This window comes from Cyanistes caeruleus, unplaced genomic scaffold (genome assembly GCF_971803275.1).
Source record: "Cyanistes caeruleus unplaced genomic scaffold, bCyaCae1.hap1.1 HAP1_SCAFFOLD_80, whole genome shotgun sequence".
In the NCBI taxonomy this organism is placed as follows: Eukaryota; Metazoa; Chordata; class Aves; order Passeriformes; family Paridae; genus Cyanistes; species Cyanistes caeruleus.
In genome coordinates, this window is record NW_028255890.1 from 399686 (window position 1) to 420798 (window position 21113).

The window sequence follows — 21113 nt, forward strand, 5'->3', positions numbered from 1 at the left end:
CCCAGTGCCCTGTTCCCTCACAGTCTCCCCCAGCGTGGACCAGCAGCAGCGCCACAGCCCCACAGGAGCTCCAGAGGAGCAGGATCAAGAGGCACGTGGGAGCCCTCAGCAACCCAGCCAGCACCACACGGGCACGAGGACACAGATGGCGGCGCTTCCTGGCTGAGACAGCGTTTGTGCCTTCAGCAGAACCACCAAAGGCCAAGGGTTTCTGGCCATTTTCCCTGCACCACTGCATGCCTGGGCAGCTTGCTGAGCTGTGATTCCCCAAGTGGAATCACATTTTCCCCGCTTCCTCTATGCCCTGTACACCATGGGCAGCAAGATAAAGGTCTTGGGAAGTGACTGCCTATTATAATATATACTATATTTATATCCTAAAAGAAAATGAAAAGAAGAAAAGAACAATATTTAAGAAACAAAAAAAAATCTCTGCTGGTTCAGGTGGCCCCAGCAGACAGAGCCTGCCGGGTCAGTTGCCAGCAGAGCTCCAGCAGCGCAGCCAGCTGAGGCCCAACAGACGAGGCCGTGTCCTCCATGCCCTGCGCAGCTCAACTTGTAGGTTCTCCAAGATGGAATATCGAGCCGTCTCTACTGCCTGGGTGATGTAAAATGTTTGAATTGCCAGGTTTCCGATGGCAGGGCTGGTGTCACAAACCACGTTCTTAAGGGCTGGAAGAGAGATGAACAGAGCCACGGTCAGATTCCCAGACCTGCGGAGGCCCACGGAGAGCCCCCGGCCAGGGCCATCCCAGCCGGCTCTTGCCATGGCCAGCAGGGAGCAGGGACCAAGGGGATCAGCCCGAAGCTGCTGGCCACGAATGCCCCACGTGAAACCTCGGAGTGATCCACCCACGCCGCCTGCCCCTCATCCGCACATTGAGCAGAGACCTTCGCAGACAGTCCAGGACTTGCAGCTCCACCCAGCAGCCCCGCTGACAGCCCGCTGCCCTCACTCACATTTGTAAATTAGCTGCAGGTCTTCTTTCTGCCGCCTCAGGAGCCGCCCGGCCATCCCTGGGAACACAGAGCCTGTCAGGGCCCCAGCGGCACAGCTCCCTGCCAGCGGCGCTGCCAGCCCTGTGGCCACACGCCCTCCCGCCCCGGCAGGGCTCAGCCCGGGCCCGTGCCGCATCCTGACTCAGCGCAAGGGCACGGCTGCCAGAGGCCGGCAGCAGCAGCCCCGAGGGCAGGCGGGGCTCCAGGGCACCGGGCCCGGGTGCCGCTGCCGGGGCAGCAGTCGGGGCCGGGGCCGAGCTGTGGCGGGGCGGGGAGGGAGCCCGGGCTCGTGGCTCACCGATGAACCTGATGGCCGCCGCTCGCAGGGGCTCCTGTGGGCTCTGCAGGTACGGCAGGGCCCGACGCAGGTCCTCCGCCGCTCGGTTCCTGTCCTGTGCCAGCTGGAGAGAGCGGCAGGAGGGAGGGGTTGGCGCGGGCTCTGCCCCTCGGCCAGGCGCTGCCTGCCCGGCCAACCCTGAGGCCCGGCCAGCAGCCGCTGGCGCCGAGCTCTGCAAGGGGCAGAGGGCCGGCTGCTGCCCAGGGAGCCGCGGTGCCGCCCTGCCCTGCAGCCCCAGTGGATCGGGGCTCCATCGGAACCAGGCTCGGGACCACAGGAGCCTGAAGAAGAAGCCGTGCGGCCCCCGGGGGCGGCACTGGGCAGGGGCGCAGCTGCCAGCCCCACACACCGAGCGCTGGGGACAGCGGGCTTCTCCAGGCTGAGGCTGGGCCTTCCAAGCCGTCCTTACCAGGCACTCGGTGATCATCCACAGCTTCTTCTTTTTCACAGGTCTTTCAAGATCTCTCCTCTTCAGGAACTCGGCCGCACAAAGCAGCGTTGCCCAAGAAGCCTGGAGAGCAGCAGAGACCCGCAGATGGCCCCACAAGTCAGGACACAGGACCCGCCCGCATTCGTGTGCCAAGGCCAGGAGGAGGCTGCAGCCGGCAAGGTGCCAGGGCAGGAGGCGGCCGAGCCCCCTCCCCGGGTGACAGCAGCAGCCCAGGAATCCTCACCTCTGCCACCTGCTGGTTCTCGTCATGGCAGTGGAAGAAGAGAGGCAGCAGGCTGTGGTGCACGTGTGACTTCAGGGCCTTTTTTTCCTTTTCTGTTAGAAGAGTCATCAATGATCGGAAGAATAATATGGACACCAGCTGCACCTGGCTATTATCCTATATGAAAGGAAGGAAGGAAAAAAGACCTCAGCCCTGTCTGCATGGGGCTCAGCAGGGCGCAGGCCTGAGAATCCCCCGGGCACCAAGTGTCTGGGCAGCAGCCAGTGGCCTCGGCTGGGGGCACAGAGCCTTACGTGGTCAAAGAGTGGCAGGAGCGCCTCAGCCAGCTGCAGGGCAATGGGGCTGGGTATCAGCATGTCCTTGTCCAAGACGATAAAGCTGAGCACCATGACTGTCATCCTGACTATCTCTCCATCTGCATCCCACAGGAAATCTACAAGACTTTCAGTCAGGCTCCGCATTTTTTCAGCCTGTGTGGAAGACAAGTCTGTGAAACGCCACCCTGCTGCCACAGGGCCAAGAGGCCAAAGGCCTGTCCCAAAGCACTCAGGAAGAAGCAGGAGGCAGGAGAGCTGGCAGCAGCTGCCTCGGGGCCCGAAGCCCAGCCGAGCCCAAGGGACTGCGTTTCCCGGCGCAGCTTCAGCCACTGCCCACTTCTCACCATCGAGGGATCGTCAATCAACTTGAAAAGGGCCCTGAGCGCCAGGTGACGCTTGTCCCTGCTCTCGCTCCGCAGGTGCCTTGAGAAGATTTCCAGGACTCTGTTAGCGCTGCGTTCGCTCAAGTCCAGGTAGTCCAGGATCTGAAAGGCACAGGGCAGTGACAGGGGAGGCAGCCGGCAGGAGCCCAGAAACAAGACAGGAAACAGGGCCCGGGCAGCAGCACAAGGCATGGGCACCGTCCCAGGCAGCTGCAGCTATGAGAGGGCAGAGAGGTGGCAGGCAGCTCTGCAGGGAGGCACTTTTGGCCATCAGGCTCACCTCCACAAGGAATGCCAGGGCAGGCAGATCCCAGCGTGCCTCCTGTGTGCTGAGCAGCTGGAGCAGGTAGGGAACGATGCGGGAACACAAGGGGATAGAGGCAGACGACATCTCCCTGCCAGGGTGAAAAAGTAGCCCAGACTGTGAGCTGGGAGGACAAACATCTCCCAGGACTGATTGACAGAGTTCAGATCTTTGAGCACCATCCTGCAAGGATAGGGGACCTGGGCCCTTGGGGAGGTGACTCCTTGTGGGCACCCTCCTTTCCCAGCCTTTTCCAGTCTCCCTAGCCGTCCCTCGGTGACGAGGCCCTCTGGCCCACGACAGTGGGGACTGTGTTGGGCAACCTCAGCACGGGGCACAAATGCCAGAGGCAGTGGGGAGAAGGGGGTCTCACCTGGCCAGCAGACCCACGGCATAGTGGTGGGTGTCAGCAGAGAGCAGCTTGTCCCAGCCACGCTTGTGTTCCATTTCCACCACCACTTCCTCACGATGCATTTGGCACAGCAGGGACTTCAGGGCCTGCACTGCAAAGCTGTGTGCACAGCAAAGCCCAGGTCACGCTGGGAGCACTGGCTCGTGCCGTGGAGACATGGCAGGGACAGGAGGAGTGGGATAGAGCACCTGTTGGGGCTGATGGCAAGGCCGTGTTGCTCCTGGCATCCCTTCCAGAAGGCATTGAGATCCTCTGGCATCTCCAAAGTGCTGAAGAACACTTGGAAGAGCAGATGCACAAAGAGGCGGGGGAAATGCACCGTCACTACATGTGGGACGCAGGGCATCTGAAGGATCTTCCACATCAGCACAGTTGCCTGCAGAGGACAGAGAACCCTGAGACAGCGCTCTGTGCCGAGGTGTGCGGGTGGCAGGGCCTGAGCGTGGCAGGGAGCGGTCAGGGGAAACCCCTGGGGAGCTCCACGCCTGGTGCCCCTGAAGCTGCCCCTAGGCCAGGTTTCAGCCCAGTGCCTGAGGCAGGGAGATGCAGTCGGGGAAGGAGGAAACAGAGCTGCTGAAGAGGTGGCTTGCCAGGGGCTGAGCAAAGGCCAGTTGCAGAAACTCACAGCCAGGGCAAAGACACCCGTGTTGTCTCCATCAGAGGTGCGCGTGCTGTGCTCTGGCCAGTTCCCCAGCACATCGAGGACTATCCGGTATGCCCGCTCCGCTGTCCTGGGCGAGCACAAGATGGTCTTCCACATGGTCATAGCAGCTCTGCGGGGCGACAGCTCTGTCTCACGGGGGTCTCAGACACATCCCCGTGGCCTGGGCAGCAGTGGGGGGGAGCTGAGCTTGCTGCCAGCTCTGCCTCTGCCTGCTGCCCCTCGCCAGCAGCAGCAGCCAGGCAGCCCAGCCCTGTGGGGACAGGGCCCTGAGGGCCATGGCATGGCAGCAGGCTCGGGGACCGATGTAGCAGGGCTGGGAAAGGTCCCAGGTAGACAGGACCCTGGAAGTCTCTGTTGGTCAGACACCTGGGCCAGGCTGTGCAGGCTGATGGGCTGAGGAGCCCTGAGCCCTCTGGGCACGTGGGCCCCGTACCTGTCACACGTTGGGGCCACACGCAGGAGAGCAATGACCACGTCAGCGGGCTGTGCCTCGCTCAGATCCAGCAGGGTCCTGTTCAGCCTGTGCTCAGAGAACTGATTGGCCATGAGCCACTGGTGGATGTACCTCACCATGGCAGGCACCTGGAGAAAGCACAAGGGGAGACTTGGAAAGCTGCCACAGGGAGTCAGGAATGTCCCCAGCTTCCCCAGAGAAGTGCTTCCCTTCTCAGCACGCTGCAATGGCCTCAAAGGCTTTGAGTGATCAGCAAGTGTGGCTTGGGAGGCCAAGCGATCCCTGGAGGATCAAACCCTGGCCACAGGCTGCTTACTTGCTTTTGACTGTAAAAACCCTCCTCTACAAGCATATCCAGCAGGGCAGCAGTGGCCTTGGTGTTGAAGATGTATGAATAAGGTCTGAGCCCAGTGGCCATGGCGCTGGTCCCTTCTTCCCGAATTCTCTTGATGAAGCTGCAAACCAGCTGTAGGAGAAGGGCAGGAGACAGAAACATCGGGGATGTTCCATGGAGTGCTCCAGGCGTGCTGCTGGGCTGAGCAGTGCCAGCAGGCCCAGCCCAGTTGGGGATGGCTGCAGGTACCTGCGCTGTTCTGCGGAAGAGGCCACCGCCAAGGTCCTGCTCTTGTGTCTGGGCCATGGCTGCATCTGGCAAAGAGCAGCCAGAGCTGAGGGGCTGCGGGAGAGGCCGGAGAACGCAGCCCAGCCCTGCGATCCCCAGGCAGGGACAGCCCCGCGGATGCCCCAGGGGATGGAGCACGGCCACTGCTGGGGGGGCAGCCCCAGCCCCTCTTTTATGCTGTCCATGGGTGTGTCTCCACAGGACAGGGTGGGATGGGATGAGATGGGATGCAATGGGATGGGATGGGGCCAAGATGGCCGCAGGCACCAGCCCTGTGGCCCAGCTCTGCCACTCACCCTCCTCCAGCGGCCGGAACTGCTGCACCTCTTCGGTCTCTGGTGCTGGGGCAGCTCCAGGGCCTTCTTCCTCTTCCTCCTCCTCCTCCTCCTGCACCCAGGCCAGCTTGGGCACTCTTGGGGGTCGCTGCTCCATATCATCTTCAACACTCTCCCATCCTTTCCATAGGAACAGCACCAGGGGATGGCATGGCATGCAATGGGATGGGGCCAAGCTGGCAACAGGCGCTAGCCCTAAGGCCGAGCTCTGCAACTCACCCTCCCGTGGTGCCTGGAACTCCTGCACCTCTTCAGTCTCCTGTGCCAGGACAGCTCCAGGGCCTTCTCCTTCCTCCTCCTCCTCAACCCAGGCCAACTTGGGCACTCTTGGGGGTCGCTGCTCCATGGCAGGGACTGGATTTATAGCTACTTGCAGGAGAGATGGCTCGGAAAAGCTCCGAGTCAGCAAGTCCTGCAGTCGTGCCTGGAAGGCACCTGCAAGACTCAAGTCCGGGCAAGACGGCAGGACAGCGAGTCCTGCACTTGGGTCTTGAGGGCTCCTGCCACAAGGACAGGAGGCTCCTCGTCAAGGTTTGAGGTCTGGTCTCAAGGGCAGTGACTGCAGGGATGGGCGACACCTCGGAAAAGCTCCGGGTCACCAAATCCCACGGTCTGCCTTGAGAGAACCTTGAGAAGCCTCGGCAAGGCCACAGGTCAGCAAGTGCTGCAGTCGTGCCTGGAAGGCACCTGCAAGACTCAAGTCCTGGCAAGACGGCAGGACAGCAAGTCCTGCACTTGTGTCTTGAGGGCTCCTGCCACAAGGACAGGAGGCTCCTCGTCAAGATTTGAGGTCTGGTCTCAAGGGCAGTGACTGCAGGGATGGGCGACACCTCGGAAAAGCCCCGGGTCACCAAGTCCCACGGTCTGCCCTTGACAGAACCTTAAGAAAGAAGCCTCGGCAAGGCCACAGGTCAGCAAGCCCTGTGGTCTGGCCTCGAGGTCACCTGTTGGAATAACGCTTCGGAAAAGCTCCGGGTCCGACACAAATGAGTGTGCTGTGCGGGGGCTCCTCACAGCACCGCTCTGACGCGTCCTGTCCCGTCGCGTGCACCGAGCACTGTGGCGTGGTCCTGTCACCGCCAGCTCCTATGCCACCACATGTCACAAAGGGCCCTCTGACACCCTGTCCCTTTCCATCCCATGGTGACCATATGTCACAAAGGGCCCTCACGCACCCTGCCAGCTGCCCTGGTTCCCCCTGCCCCCATCCCCCCAAAAATGGCCCAGGTTGGGAGGAATCTCTTGCCCAAAGGGTCTAAGACAGCCCAACAGGATCTTTAGGAATGCCTCAAACCATCAGCCAACGCTGCCCTGCTCTGCAGGCTCAGGGCAGCAGAAGGAGCCCCCAGGGCTGCCGACGCAGCCGCAGCAGGAAGGGCACGGGGCCTTGCACAGAAGCTGGCACGGCCTCCTTGGGACACGTCCCAGCTGGTGGCCATTCTAAACCTGCAGGTGTGACACAGACAAGGAACGTGTGGGCCAGGGCACGAATGCTGCTCTGAGCCCTGGGGCCCGGCCAGCACTGAAATCAGCAGGTGTGGCAGAGTCCCCGCCAAGGCAGACCTGCCACCCCACCCGAGCCCTGGCAGTGCTGGCACTCGTCTCCTGCCCCAGAGACCTGTACCCCTGGGGGGCTTCTGTGCCAGAGGGCAGCCAAAGCCCACATCTTTTTAGAATTTTTCCAAAGCCTGCCGACTGTTTTCAAGGTTTTCTTCCTATTTTCTCCCTAGTGCACAATCTCCAGAAATTGTGCTTTTCCATCCTTTTGCATTTATTAAATTGACCTGCAATGACCAATCAATCAAAATCCTGGGAAAACTTGAACTTCAGGTTGAACCCGGGCAAAATATTTATCTCCCACACTTGAAGCCATGAATTGCCAAGTACTGTCCCCGCTGTCATACCCTGTCCCCTGTAGGTGTGCTGATGCCATTTCAAAGGGGTTGCCAATGAAAACCAGTTTGAAGATTTTTGTAGTTTCCACATTGGCATTCAAATCCTTGACTAGAAAAATCACATGTCAAAATTTCTAGGATTCTTCCATACCAAAGCTGTCATCTTCACCCTGGATTTTAGAGTGTCTGAACAGTCACACAAGGTTTGAGTTTTAGACACTACAGAAGAAGTCTTTGCTGTTGGGCTATACCATGACATCAGCATATAGTCCTGATGATTCCTTTAGGCAGGAGCAGCAAACACAAGAATGAGCCAAACAAGCTATTCCTGTGTTCTCATGTCCTGCACAGCAGTAACTGGGAATTCAAGAATGGATTCAGGAAGCAATGGGTGCACAGGGAGCCACAAAGACTTTGGGATGCTGAAATGGACCAGCCTGGTGCCTGTGCCTGGGCTGCACCGGGCTGAGCTCCAACTGGACGATCTAACAATGGCTGAATGGACACACCGTGGGCCACAGGAGACTCCTGCTCCCAGTTCTGTGAGCTACAATATTCATTTCAAAGGTGAGATAACCTTTATAAAGTACATCGTGGAAAAAGTTAGAATTTTTGATATTGTGTTTTACCTTAAGATTATTGTTTCTACCTTGTATGATTCCATAATCCATTCAGTAATTCAAGGAATACTGAACAAAAAGTAACTATAATAGCTCAAAAAAATGTTAACCAAATTTGAGAGAGAGTGGAAAAAACTTGATGCAGCACAAGAAATGTTAAAGAAATTAGAAATGGAAATAAAGTGAATGCAAAAAATGAGATTATTGAGAATATAGAAAAAATACTAAGATTCAAGTTGGTTTTTTTTAAAAGCATGAATCAATGTGGTCAAAAAGAGAAATGCGGGATTGCAGTAAATGGAATTGATTTGTCCTAACTAAATAGTAACTGTTATTGAAGTTATTATTCGAAGCAATCAAAAGAATCAGTGTTACAAGGCAGATGCAGCGCTTTACAGATGTTACATGTTAAAATTGAGGTACAGGATGTAGTCTGGAAGATAAGTGATGTCCCAAGATGAAAATGGCCTTGAGATAGACTGTCGCCCTGAAAACTCAGCTTCTGAGCTTGCTGACATAGTTTTCTAAGGACTTTCCCAGGAGAGTAACTGTAAACATAGATATGTGTACATTCTTTCTGTTACACGTCTTGTGATGGGCATCTCTCATGGCCAGTGCAGTGAGAAAGTGTTATCCTGACCATCCAATCCCTGGCCATGGTCAGAAGCCTATAAATCCTGGGAGGAAAAATAAATTCTGCACTTTCTTTCACCACACCTCAACCTGTGTCCGTGTGATCTATTCATCTTCAGCGGTAACATCTGGGGAACCCCGACGTGTCTTGCACGTGTGTTACAGGGTACTGTCTAGCCTGTGGCTATGGATGGTTTTGGGCTTTCTCTCAGCGAAGGCCTGGTTCTGGAAATATGGCATGCGGTGTCTGATCAGAGAGGGATTGATGTTTCATATGCTGACTTTCAGCGATTGTGTGAGTATGGGAGAATTGAGGGGTTTTTCCCTGTGGTTGAAGCGATTTTTTCACAGTCAGCTTGGGACCCTTTAGGCGATTCCCTGATTGAGGCTCTGCTGGTCGGTTATGAGCCCCGGCTGCTCCGGCTGCTCGGGATCTGGCGAAGGTGCGACGGGTTGAATGGGGCCGCCGCGGGACCGGTGGGTGTGACCCCGCCTCGACCGGCGCCCCGGCGGTGTAGGCCCGGGGCGGGGTTGGATCCCTGCCAGCAGGCCGTTGGGAGCGCTGCGGACCCAGGGGGTGTAACGCTGCCTCGGCCCATGCCCCGGCGGTGGAAGCCCGGGGCGGACTCGCCTCCTCCGTGTGCCCTCCTGGCACAGACCGATGGGGGGGTGCTTGAACGGGGGGCGGCACCCACCCTGGGGGATGCCTCAGGGCCGGTCCCGTGTCCCTGCTGCGGCTGGGCCATGCCCTGCCCCGCGGTGGGGGACGGGCAGGGCCCGGGCTCCACGCCGGTGGCCGCGCACGCTTTTCCAGCAGAGGAGCAGCTGGCACCGCTTCTTGGACCTTTCGCCCCGAAGAAACGCTGTTAGGGGCAGTTCTGAGCGCTGCCCGCCCCGCGCCGGATTCGTGGGGGGTGGGGGCGGGTTCTGCGAGTGGTGCCGATGCCAGGCCGTGTTCTGCCAGCCCCATGCTGCCGGATTCCCATCCTGCGAGCCTGGATTGTCCCCTTGCAGCAGAGCAGGACGGTGCTGCGGCTTCACAGGCTGTGCCTCTACCGGCACCTCGGTCCTTCCCGGCGCTGGAGGCGGGCTGTGCTGAACTGCCTCCAGCCCCCCCGCCTCGGGTTCCCGGGCATCACCCGAGCCTGTGGCTGGAGCCGGCCCTCCCCCGCCACCTCCTGCGGCCGCGGCAGACCAAGGTCCTGCGCGAGTTACCACTGGCTCGGGTGGTGCTGCCGCAGGGGCGAAGTCAGTGGCCTTGACGGGCCAGGGGTCCCAGGCTGCTGGAGCTTCTTCAGCTGGCCTGTGGACCTTGTCCTCTTGTCAGATGACTGTGCAGCTGAGCGTATCAGGCATTCCATGTGTTTCCGAATGCTTTGGTCCGGTGGGTGAAGGCATGAGTGCTCTTCTTGTGGCGTGGATGAATACCGTGTTCATGCTCAAGGCACTATTGCTCACCCAGGGGACGTTGATTCGGAATTCCTGGGGTGCATTTCTGCCATGGGTTCCACACTCACCCCTCCTGTTCCTATCCCTGCAGGACCTGGATTTGCTCACCTTGTGCCTTTTGAGTTTTATGTTCGCAGAGCTGAGAACCAGCTGTGGGGAGATGGTGGCTTCGGGTTCCCTGGACCTCCCTGGGTCACTGGACTGCTGTTCTGACAGCCAGGGATCATCCTGAATGGGTCTACACCATCCATCTCCTGTCCATCCTTGGTGAGGTGCTTTCAGAGATTAGCTTCTGCGGGTTTTTGACACTGGCATGGACATCACGATTGTCAGGTTTGCTGATGGGCCCCAGAGTGACACTTGGAGCCGATGCTGACAGATTCTATGCAAAGAAGAACTTGAGACTGACTCTTTGTTCAGCAGATTCTGTTGTCCTTTCCCATGATAGACTAGTCACCCTCCGTGACTTGATGCAAGAACAGTTGGATCACAGTGATCTGGAGTTTCAACCAGTCCCTGGGACATTCCTGTTTTCTGTGTCAAGAACAAGTCTGGGAAATGGAAGTTACTGCAAGACCTCCAGAAAGTTCATGCTATGATGGAAAGCATGGGGATGTTGCAGGCTAGCATGCCTTCACCTGCCATGCTTCCTGCTGATTGGCTAGTCCTCATTGTGGATCTGAAGGATTGTTCTTTGCAATTCCTTTGCATCCTGATGACAGACCCAAATTTGCCTTTCTGGTGCCAGCTATCATTAATGCTGAGCCCACACAGAGATATCAATGGAGATTTTGCCATAAGGCCTGCAAAATTTGCTGGCATTTGCCAATGATATGGAGCTGCAAGTGACTCCAGAAACAACCTCCTTGAAATTATTTGAGGGTCAAAATAATTTTTGGGACGAACAGTCCCGCATCTGGAGGTGCAATTCTTTTTTTTTGCATTCAGTGCAGACACTGCATGAATGATGTCCAAATATTAATGGAGTTTTACATGGTTGTGTCCTCATATGGGACTGACCACGACTAAACTGTCTCCCTTGTTTGGTCTATTAAAGGGGGACTCTGATTTAAAGTCACCTCTGACACTGACCCCAGAGGCACTGTAGATGCTGGAGGAGGTTCTGCAAGCAGTTTCTGCTCCTCAAGTTTATTAGATTAATCTTTCCATTGATGTCGCTGTTTTGTTTTTAGGTTGGTGGTTTTTGTTTTATTTTTTTGGAGAGTCATGAGTTTAGATCAGCCCAATTGATGGAATTACAGGCTGCTGTCAGAGCATTTCATAAGTTTTCCCAGGCGCCTTTCAATCTGGCCATGGATTCTGCCTCTGTGACCAAATTGAGAGCCATCCACAAGCAGGTGTTGATGTTGGACAATTGTTTCATTTATTTTTGAGTTTTGTTGGTTTTCTGCTTTTTTTTCAAAAAAAAAAAAAAAGGTTTTTTTTGTAATAATGAAAGGGTGAGCTATCACCCTGAAATTACAGCCTTCTGATTGTATGGAGTATTGTATTTTCCTATTATTTATCTTTTTGATTGTTTATAATGTTGCTAGTTTCTTTGTTCATTTTTCTTTTTTCTTTTCTTTTTGTTAAACCAAAAAGGGGGAGATGTAGCCCTGAAAACTCAGCTTCTGAGCTTGCTGACATGGTTTTCTAAGGACTTTCCCAGGAGAGTAGCTGTAAACATAGATATGTGTACATTCTTTCTGTTACACGTCTTGTGATGGGCATCTCTCATGGCCAGTGCAGTGAGAAAAATGTTATCCTGACCATCCAATCCCTGGCTGTGGTCAGAAGCCTATAAATCCTGGGAGGAAATAAACTATAAACTCTGCTCTTCTTTTCAGCACACCTCCACCTGTGTCCGCATGATCTATTCATCTTCAGCGGTAACAGTATCCTAGTTCTTGTCATCCAGAACCATGGAAAAATCAGGGGTGCTGTTGCATCTCTGTTGCAATGTGATGTGTCCGACCCACTATAATATTTTTTCCCCTGATCTATCATGCTGAGAACCATGCAAGGCTGTAGAGAGGTCAAGACAACCTCTGTTTTTAAAACTCTGCCCTGCAGCTATTCCTTACGGTGCTGTCAGCAGGGAAGACATTTTGTCTTCTAAAACCTTACTTCTGATAGTGTTTCCCATCTGAAAACTATCTGGGCCAGGGGCAGCACCCAGGGACCTGCCCTGCCTGGGGGAACTTATAACTGGATCTTATAACTAAGTATCAGAAACAAGGGCACACACTCTGTATTCCAGACTCCAACATTTTATTCTTATTCTTAATTTTCCATGTTTTAAGTACTACTATGTCTTGATCTACTTCAGCTTCCACCTCTTCTTCCTAATATTCCTATTCTTATTCTTTATCATTTTTTGGTTTCTGGAGGGTCTTATGCAGGTTTTAGTGGGGGGGGGGGGGGGGCGGGGGTTGGGTTTTTTTCTTTCCTACTACTACTTCCTAAATACAACTTTTTTTTCTTTTGTTAGAATTGTGTGTGTTGCAGTCCAGCAGGCCGCCGTCATGTCCTGGGAGCAACACCTCCTGCCTGTGTCCATTCCTCATGGCCAAAGTGCCACAGGATCAGCAAAGTCCTTTCCGAAGGAGAGGAAATGGCCTTGGAGTCCAGCAGGGAGGAGCTGGAGCCAGTGTCCCTGCAAAGGGCCAAGAGCCGTGTGGCTGTGGCCCTTGGGGACCCGGTGCAGGGGTGCCACTGGCAGTGCCAGGCTGCCGCTGGGAGCCGATGACTTTCCAGGTGCCTTCCTGGCCGGATGATGGGCCGGGATGCGGCGCTGAGCCCCGGCAGTGAGGGTCCCCCTTTGGGTGCCGCTTTGGGCTGCCGTGTGCCCTCGGGGAGCTGCCCCGGGGGTGCCGCAGAGCGGCCGCAGGGCCAGCGCAGGCCGGGGCAGCCCGTGCGGCTACCTTGGGGCACCGGGCAGGCCGCGGGGCAGCCGCCATCTGCAGCCTGGTGCTGCTGCCAGCAGGCGCTAATCCTGTGGCTGTGCCGCCAGGCAGGGGCAGCGGAACAGCCCCCGCAGCCCCCGCAGCCCCCGCCTCAAGAGCGAGCGGCCTTTCCTGTGGGGAAGTGGCTGCCCAGGAGAAGAGACATCTTCCACTGTGGCTTGGGCTGCCAGAGGGCCAGGCCCGGCACAGAGTTGCTCTTGTGGGCACAGCTCGGGTTCCTGGCTCTCCACCCAAGCTTCTCGAGGGACAGGCAGCAGGCTTCCCTCTTGGGCTAAATCTGCCAGTCTCTGCTGCCTGGCCTCTTCTCCTTCCTCGTGCAGCTCCAGGACGCTCACCTCATCCCAGTCATCGTCCTCCCGCTGCCAGGGCTTGAGCTGGCTGCACAGGATGTCACAGTATTCCCTGCTGTCCTGAGCCAGTTCTCCATCAGTGTCATCATCCCAGCTGGACCTGGAGGATTTTCTCTTTGCTTTGCCTCCAGTCACCTCCTGGCCATCCAGGGACAGCTCTTGCTTGTGGCAAGCTTCCCAGTCCAAGAGTGCCCGGCAGCTCGTGCCTTCTCCTGGGGACAGCCGCTGCTCAGGAGATTCTTCCCAATCTGAAAATTCCTGACAGTGATCGCTGTCTGCCTGCCACAGCTCCTGCTCCCTGCACTCGTCCCACTCGGAGACAAGTGGGGAGGGCTCTTGCTCCTTGCCCTCATCCCAGTCCCAGAAATGCCAGGAGCTCCCCCATACTTGGACCAGCTCTTGCTCAAGGCCTTCTTCCCACTCAGAGAGCTCCTGGCAGCTATGGGCTTCTCCTGGGCACAGCTGTGGCTGAGTGCAGGCTTCCCCTGGAGTCCCTTGCTGGAACTTGTTCATTTCTCCTTGGCAGACCTCTGCCTCTTCCTCAGCGCAGGACTCCACGGCTCCTCTCCTCCCTCTGCTTGCCCTCTCAGCCTCCTCCTGCTGCTCCCTCAAGGCTTGGGCTCTCTGTGAGCCGGGCCAGGGCCTGTGGGGCTGGGACTTGGGCTTTGCCTTCTCCTCCTGCATGCCTGCAGTCCTCTGGCGCACACAGGTACCTGGACACAGCCACTGTCCTGGGACAGACCCGGGCCCCGCAAGCCCTTTATATACTCCCCAGCTGGGGAGGGGCTCTGCCATGTCACAATGGACTTTGGGCACCGCAAGGTCCCGCGTCACCACAGCCCCTGACGCATCGTGCCTGTGTCACAAAGGCCACCCCGGCACCCCGTGCCTGTGTCACAAAGGCCACCGCGGCACCCCGTGCCTGTGTCACAAAGGCCACCGCGGCACCCCTTCAAAAGCCCAAGGCACCAGGAGCAGCCGGGAGCAGCTCTGGCCTTGGGGGATTGCCGCCCCTTTTCTGAGTCGCTCCTTCAAATGATCAGGAGTGGCTGGGGCCAAGTGAAGGTGCAAAAGGAGACCGTGTGTGTCTTTGTTTGAAAGACAGGGGCCTGCTAAGGGAGGCAGGAGGCTCCTTTGCAATGGAAAATGTAAACCCCCTCGCTCCCAATTATTATCCCTTTGAAAGGCACTCTCTAGCAAAGACAGGAGGACAGGAAGAACAGTTTGTGCTGCTTTTGCATGAATTGCTGTTTGGTGAGCAGGGAAGAAGCCCCCCCATGGAAATGATGTTACTGAGAGGAGCTGCTAAGTGAGAGCTGCCTCTGTGCCAAACAAAATCCAAGAGCTGGCTGGCTGTGGGAACTGACTACCTATTAAAGCATTTAAAAAGCTGGATCCACCTCTGTGAGATTGACATTTTGCAGACAAGCAAGCCCGGGAAATCTCTCTCTTGCTTCCACCTTTGAGGAGGTATTCGGCTGCCGGTTGGGCCAGGCCCCGCTGCACTGCGGCCCTTACAGTCGTGCTGACAGTGGCCGCAACAATCCTTAAAACTTCAGGGTCCCCTGACACCCAGACAACCGAGGAGAAAATTAAAGGAGCGAGTGCCGTGGAGTCCCCAAAACCAACTGGAATAGGAAAATCAAGTAGGGATGAGGCCCATAAAGCCTGTGCAGCACAGGAACAAAGTGCAAAGACCAGGACTAGGGGCAGACAGAACAATATCTAGGGGAGGTGTGAGGGCGCAGTCTGAGGGCATGGGTCCAGACACAGGCTGGGGTTAGAAAGCTGCAAAATACTGTGATGAATTGCAATCAATCTGGGGAGAGATACGGGAAGATTCTAGAAACATAACTTTCAGTGGGGTGACTTGATGAACGTATGAATTGCCATCAAGCCTTTGGCAAGCGCTTCCCAAGGCTTGAACTCAAAGCCTGCTGCTTCAGGGCTGAAGTCTTTCTGGCCCTGTGTCCCAGAAGGGCTGAGTCACACAGGCTCGGCCTGGTGGGGCCGGGCCAGCCTTGGCAGTGACCGGGTGGGGACGGGAGGCTGCGGGACCCCGGTTGAGGCTGGGCCGGACCACGGCTGCTCACACCTTGCCAAGCCTAAGCTGTGCCCCCCTGCGGCCCCCGCTGAGCTGGAGTCCGCTGGGCTCCGGGAGGAGCTCCGGCTGGGTCCAGGCCCCCTCGGCTGCGGCCCGTGCAGCACACGGTAATTGAAACAAATTGGCCAGGAGGCAAGACTCCTGTTTGATGCCTTTCTTAGGATTTGGCTCTTGGGGTGGGGGGGGGGGCCAAGGGGTTGCTTGCACCATGGCCATTCCCACACTGTCAGCTCCAAGGAGGAGACACAATTCAGCTTTGCAGCACACACTGCAGAGCTGGGGCTTCCGTCCTCAGGAAAGTAGCCAGGAGGCCTCTTGTTCAGGTTCACTGTCTAGGGGTGTCAGTCCATTCCTGTCCTCTTTAGGTCATGGTGATGCAGGAAGATGGTTTCTAAGCGGGTATAGGTGATGCAGGGAGATGATCTTTCATCATAGCTTGCTAGAATATGTTTCCTTGTCCTTTTATTCCTCTCTTAGCTCGTTGTTTTGGTGCCTTGCATGCCTTAGTTTGCACACTACTCAGTTGCACAGCTTCCTGGGAGTTTCTTTGTTCTAGTGTGGCACAGCTTCTATGGGAGCTGCTTTGTTATATAATAGCAAGGAAGTGAGGGAAAGGGTACAGGAATGTCTCATAAGAACCTTTAAAACACTTCAGAAACTGGTAAGTAATTAACCTTACTAATAACCATCGGATTCTTCCCAATCTGAAAATTCCTGACAGTGATCGCTGTCTGCCTGCCACAGCTCCCGTTCCCTGCACTCGTCCCACTCGGAGACAAGTGGGGAGGGCTCTTGCTCCTTGCCCTCATCCCAGTCCCAGAAATGCCAGGAGCTCCCCCATACTTGGACCAGCTCTTGCTCAAGGCCTTCTTCCCACTCAGAGAGCTCCTGGCAGCTATGGGCTTCTCCTGGGCACAGCTGTGGCTGAGTGCAGGCTTCCCCTGGAGTCCCTTGCTGGAACTTGTTCATTTCTCCTTGGCAGACCTCTGCCTCTTCCTCAGCGCAGGACTCCACGGCTCCTCTCCTCCCTCTGCTTGCCCTCTCAGCCTCCTCCTGCTGCTCCCTCAAGGCTTGGGCTCTCTGTGAGCCGGGCCAGGGCCTGTGGGGCTGGGACTTGGGCTTTGCCTTCTCCTCCTGCATGCCTGCAGTCCTCTGGCGCACACAGGTACCTGGACACAGCCACTGTCCTGGGACAGACCCGGGCCCCGCAAGCCCTTTATATACTCCCCAGCTGGGGAGGGGCTCTGCCATGTCACAATGGACTTTGGGCACCGCAAGGTCCCGCGTCACCACAGCCCCTGACGCATCGTGCCTGTGTCACAAAGGCCACCCCGGCACCCCGTGCCTGTGTCACAAAGGCCACCGCGGCACCCCGTGCCTGTGTCACAAAGGCCACCGCGGCACCCCTTCAAAAGCCCAAGGCACCAGGAGCAGCCGGGAGCAGCTCTGGCCTTGGGGGATTGCCGCCCCTTTTCTGAGTCGCTCCTTCAAATGATCAGGAGTGGCTGGGGCCAAGTGAAGGTGCAAAAGGAGACCGTGTGTGTCTTTGTTTGAAAGACAGGGGCCAGCTAAGGGAGGCAGGAGACTCCTTTGCAATGGAAAATGTAAACCCCCTCGCTCCCAATTATTATCCCTTTGAAAGGCACTCTCTAGCAAAGACAGGAGGACAGGAAGAACAGTTTGTGCTGCTTTTGCATAAATTGCTGTTTGGTGAGCAGGGAAGAAGCCCCCCATGGAAATGATATTACTGAGAGGAGCTGCTAAGCGAGAGCTGCCTCTGTGCCAAACAAAATCCAAGAGCTGGCTGGCTGTGGGAACTGACTACCTATTAAAGCATTTAAAAAGCTGGATCCACCTCTGTGAGATTGACATTTTGCAGACAAGCAAGCCCAGGAAATCTCTCTCTTGCTTCCACCTTTGAGGAGGTATTCGGCTGCTGGTCGGGCCAGGCCCCGCTGCACTGCGGCCCTTACAGTCGTGCTGACAGTGGCCGCAACAATCCTTAAAACTTCAGGGTCCCCTGACACCCAGACAACCGAGGAGAAAATTAAAGGAGCGAGTGCCGTGGAGTCCCCAAAACCAACTGGAATAGGAAAATCAAGTAGGGATGAGGCCCATAAAGCCTGTGCAGCACAGGAACAAAGTGCAAAGACCAGGACTAGGGGCAGACAGAACAATATCTAGGGGAGGTGTGAGGGTGCAGTCTGAGGGCATGGGTCCAGACACAGGCTGGGGTTAGAAAGCTGCAAAATACTGTGATGAATTGCAATCAATCTGGGGAGAGATACGGGAAGATTCTAGAAACATAACTTTCAGTGGGGTGACTTGATGAACGTATGAATTGCCATCAAGCCTTTGGCAAGCGCTTCCCAAGGCTTGAACTCAAAGCCTGCTGCTTCAGGGCTGAAGTCTTTCTGGCCCTGTGTCCCAGAAGGGCTGAGTCACACAGGCTCGGCCTGGTGGGGCCGGGCCAGCCTTGGCAGTGACCGGGTGGGGACGGGAGGCTGCGGGACCCCGGTTGAGGCTGGGCCGGACCACGGCTGCTCACACCTTGCCAAGCCTAAGCTGTGCCCCCCTGCGGCCCCCGCTGAGCTGGAGTCCGCTGGGCTCCGGGAGGAGCTCCGGCTGGGTCCAGGCCCCCTCGGCTGCGGCCCGTGCAGCACACGGTAATTGAAACAAATTGGCCAGGAGGCAAGACTCCTGTTTGATGCCTTTCTTAGGATTTGGCTCTTGGGGTGGGGGGGGGGGCCAAGGGGTTGCTTGCACCATGGCCATTCCCACACTGTCAGCTCCAAGGAGGAGACACAATTCAGCTTTGCAGCACACACTGCAGAGCTGGGGCTTCCGTCCTCAGGAAAGTAGCCAGGAGGCCTCTTGTTCAGGTTCACTGTCTAGGGGTGTCAGTCCATTCCTGTCCTCTTTAGGTCATGGTGATGCAGGAAGATGGTTTCTAAGCGGGTATAGGTGATGCAGGGAGATGATCTTTCATCATAGCTTGCTAGAATATGTTTCCTTGTCCTTTTATTCCTCTCTTAGCTCGTTGTTTTGGTGCCTTGCATGCCTTAGTTTGCACACTACTCAGTTGCACAGCTTCCTGGGAGTTTCTTTGTTCTAGTGTGGCACAGCTTCTATGGGAGCTGCTTTGTTATATAATAGCAAGGAAGTGAGGGAAAGGGTACAGGAATGTCTCATAAGAACCTTTAAAACACTTCAGAAACTGGTAAGTAATTAACCTTACTAATAACCATCGGAGTAAACAAGGGGTACAAGTTTACAAAGGGGATAAGAACGTTAACTGTACATAAGCTTCTCCACTGGGAGAATATCCTGACAGAGTCTTGTACTGGGGACTCTACTTTTCTTAGAAAAGGCTAGAAAGCATGGGGTGGAAGTCAAGTGACTAAAATTCTCAGCTGTGAGCTCAAACTCACAGTTTCTCTCCTACCCTTCTCTCTGAGCAGCTGTTTTTAGGCTATCGCTGGCCAGCCTGGACAGAAACGTGTGGGAGAGCGCTTGTCCTCGGAAGCACTTGGTTGCTCACCGAGATGTACTAGACACCTCACAGCTGAGGGCTGTGGCACAGAGCGTCACCAGCTACAGCGCCATGCGCTTCTGGCAGGAATATGAACAGCTTTCATCATCCTTGGTTCTACTTTTCAGGCTCTTTGCTCTTGAGCTGTCAATGCAGTGTGAACTGGGAGTGATGTCTTAGCCGTTCTTTGAGCAATACATCTTAGGACACCGCTGACTGCGCTTCTGGCCAGCATTTCTGCCTGGCACACAGTACTTGACCAAAAAAATTGGAAAATGAGTAGTAAATCCAGACAAGAAATTAGGGAGGAGGAAAACCTACTGAACTGCAGGCAAACCAGAGGCACATCTAGACAACTGCTAGACTCCACCGTGAACTAAGGACTCAGCTTTCTGCCTTTCTCACTGCCGGCCTCTACACACAAATGCTCCCTTTCCCATTCATGTTTTGCTTCCAGATCAAGTCTTCACCTGTTCCACATCCTTCTGCACCATCAGCAATCTCTCTTCCTCAAATGAACTGAATCCCACTCTGTCTCAGGGTCTTAGCACTTTCAGGCAATTGCTGCAAGAAATGGTTCTAAGCCCTGCATGGCTCTACATCTGCAAATGAACGCCTGGTCCTGCTGAAACCTGTGCAAAATTTTGGTTATTTTTGGTACGGTGATCATTACTCCAACTCCCAGCACAGATTGCTCATACCATGTAGAGACTGATTACACTACACGTCAGAAGGGTCGTCATCGTTTGGAGCGTTACTTGTAATAGCAACACTTTTCCATTAATAAAGAAATACTTCTTCCAGTCCTGCCACTTCAAAGTTTAGAGACATCTTTTAACCAAACACTCATTTTTATTTGTATTATTTTTGTTGACAATTTCTTGCAGGAAGACATTAAATTGAGATAGGTATTTGAAAACAAGGAGCATCAAGGCAATTGCTTGTTATTAGTCATTTAATGATTACTTTTTTAAAGCTATTACAAACGCTGCTAGTCAAAAGGCAAACTTATTGTAGATTTATAATGCTCTTTGGATTAATCAGAAACTTGTGAAACTGGAAAAGGTTTTCTTTACAAGTTTCATCTATATAATGAGGAGAAAAATGTGGCCTAACATTTAAGAAATGCTTGTGGTCAAAAATGTAATCAGCTAAGAGGCTATCTCAGAAACGAAAAAACCCCAACACTGTTCAAGTTAACAACTGAGCTACATTTTTCCGTTACTGTGATTACAATACCCTTCACTTGTGAAGTGTGTAATGACTATTCTGTAACAAACAATACAGGAAACCAGCCACACTTACGGATTTTCCCTATAAAGCCACTGGCTTTCAGATGGAAAACCCATTTATTGTTCCTTTTCACAACTTTCTATTTAATTTTCAATAATATAGCCTAAAAAATCCCACTATCTGCATACATGATAGTAATGTCTTTCAAAGCAGTGGAAGGAAGTTGCTAATTGCATGCCGTGGGTGCTGACTGCTTGGCAGCAGAAAGGCAGTTTTATCTCCAGGCTTAGAATAAACTATTGTTATAAATATATTTTGTTCCACGTTAATCAGGGTATCGAGACCACTGTCATCTTTGCACAATGATCAAATGGGCAGCTCTGCAATTCAAGCAGCTCAGGAATTCATTAGGTGTGTATGGTGTAAGCTGCAAACCCACCCTTTACTGCTCAAGTCATGCCATGTGAAGTGTAAGACAGATCCATTAATGAGGAGGACTGAGCATTTTCTGCTGCAATTTACCAAGAAATTTGCTTATGAAAAGAGAGAAAAGACTCTTCCTTCCCATTATATCAGGGTCAGAGGTTCCAAGTTAATAAATATACAAAAAAAAAAAAAATAGCAGCATTGATTCAGAATGTATTAATTTTAGTGAGTTTTTACGAATGTTTGTCAATTTGAGTGAAAGCTCCTTAGCAATACTGAAATTGGTTACAGGAAAGGGATAATGGGGATAGAAAATGAAAATGAAAAAGAAACCAAGTCTCTGCAAGCACAATCAACAATCTGAAGTACCTCTGCCCTTTTAAAGAAAGTAATGTATAATTAAA

General features: G+C 54.5%; 1 protein-coding gene across 1 annotated transcript; it reads right to left on the reverse strand.

Moving 5' to 3' along the window:
- Positions 1-346: 346 nt before the first annotated feature.
- On the reverse strand, positions 347-7114 carry LOC147646757 (maestro heat-like repeat-containing protein family member 7). The gene is made up of 16 exons (XM_086873006.1): positions 5721-7114; positions 5463-5621; positions 5128-5192; positions 4861-5010; positions 4524-4672; positions 4052-4199; positions 3615-3802; positions 3388-3525; positions 2991-3105; positions 2672-2812; positions 2304-2480; positions 2011-2166; positions 1746-1847; positions 1298-1400; positions 961-1017; positions 347-672 (listed from the first exon to the last, which is right to left on the reverse strand). The coding sequence occupies exons 1-16, from the start codon at positions 5845-5847 to the stop codon at positions 473-475; spliced, it is 2175 nt and encodes a 724-aa protein (XP_086729132.1). The 5' UTR covers positions 5848-7114; the 3' UTR covers positions 347-472.
- Between the last annotated feature and the right edge of the window lie 13999 nt (positions 7115-21113).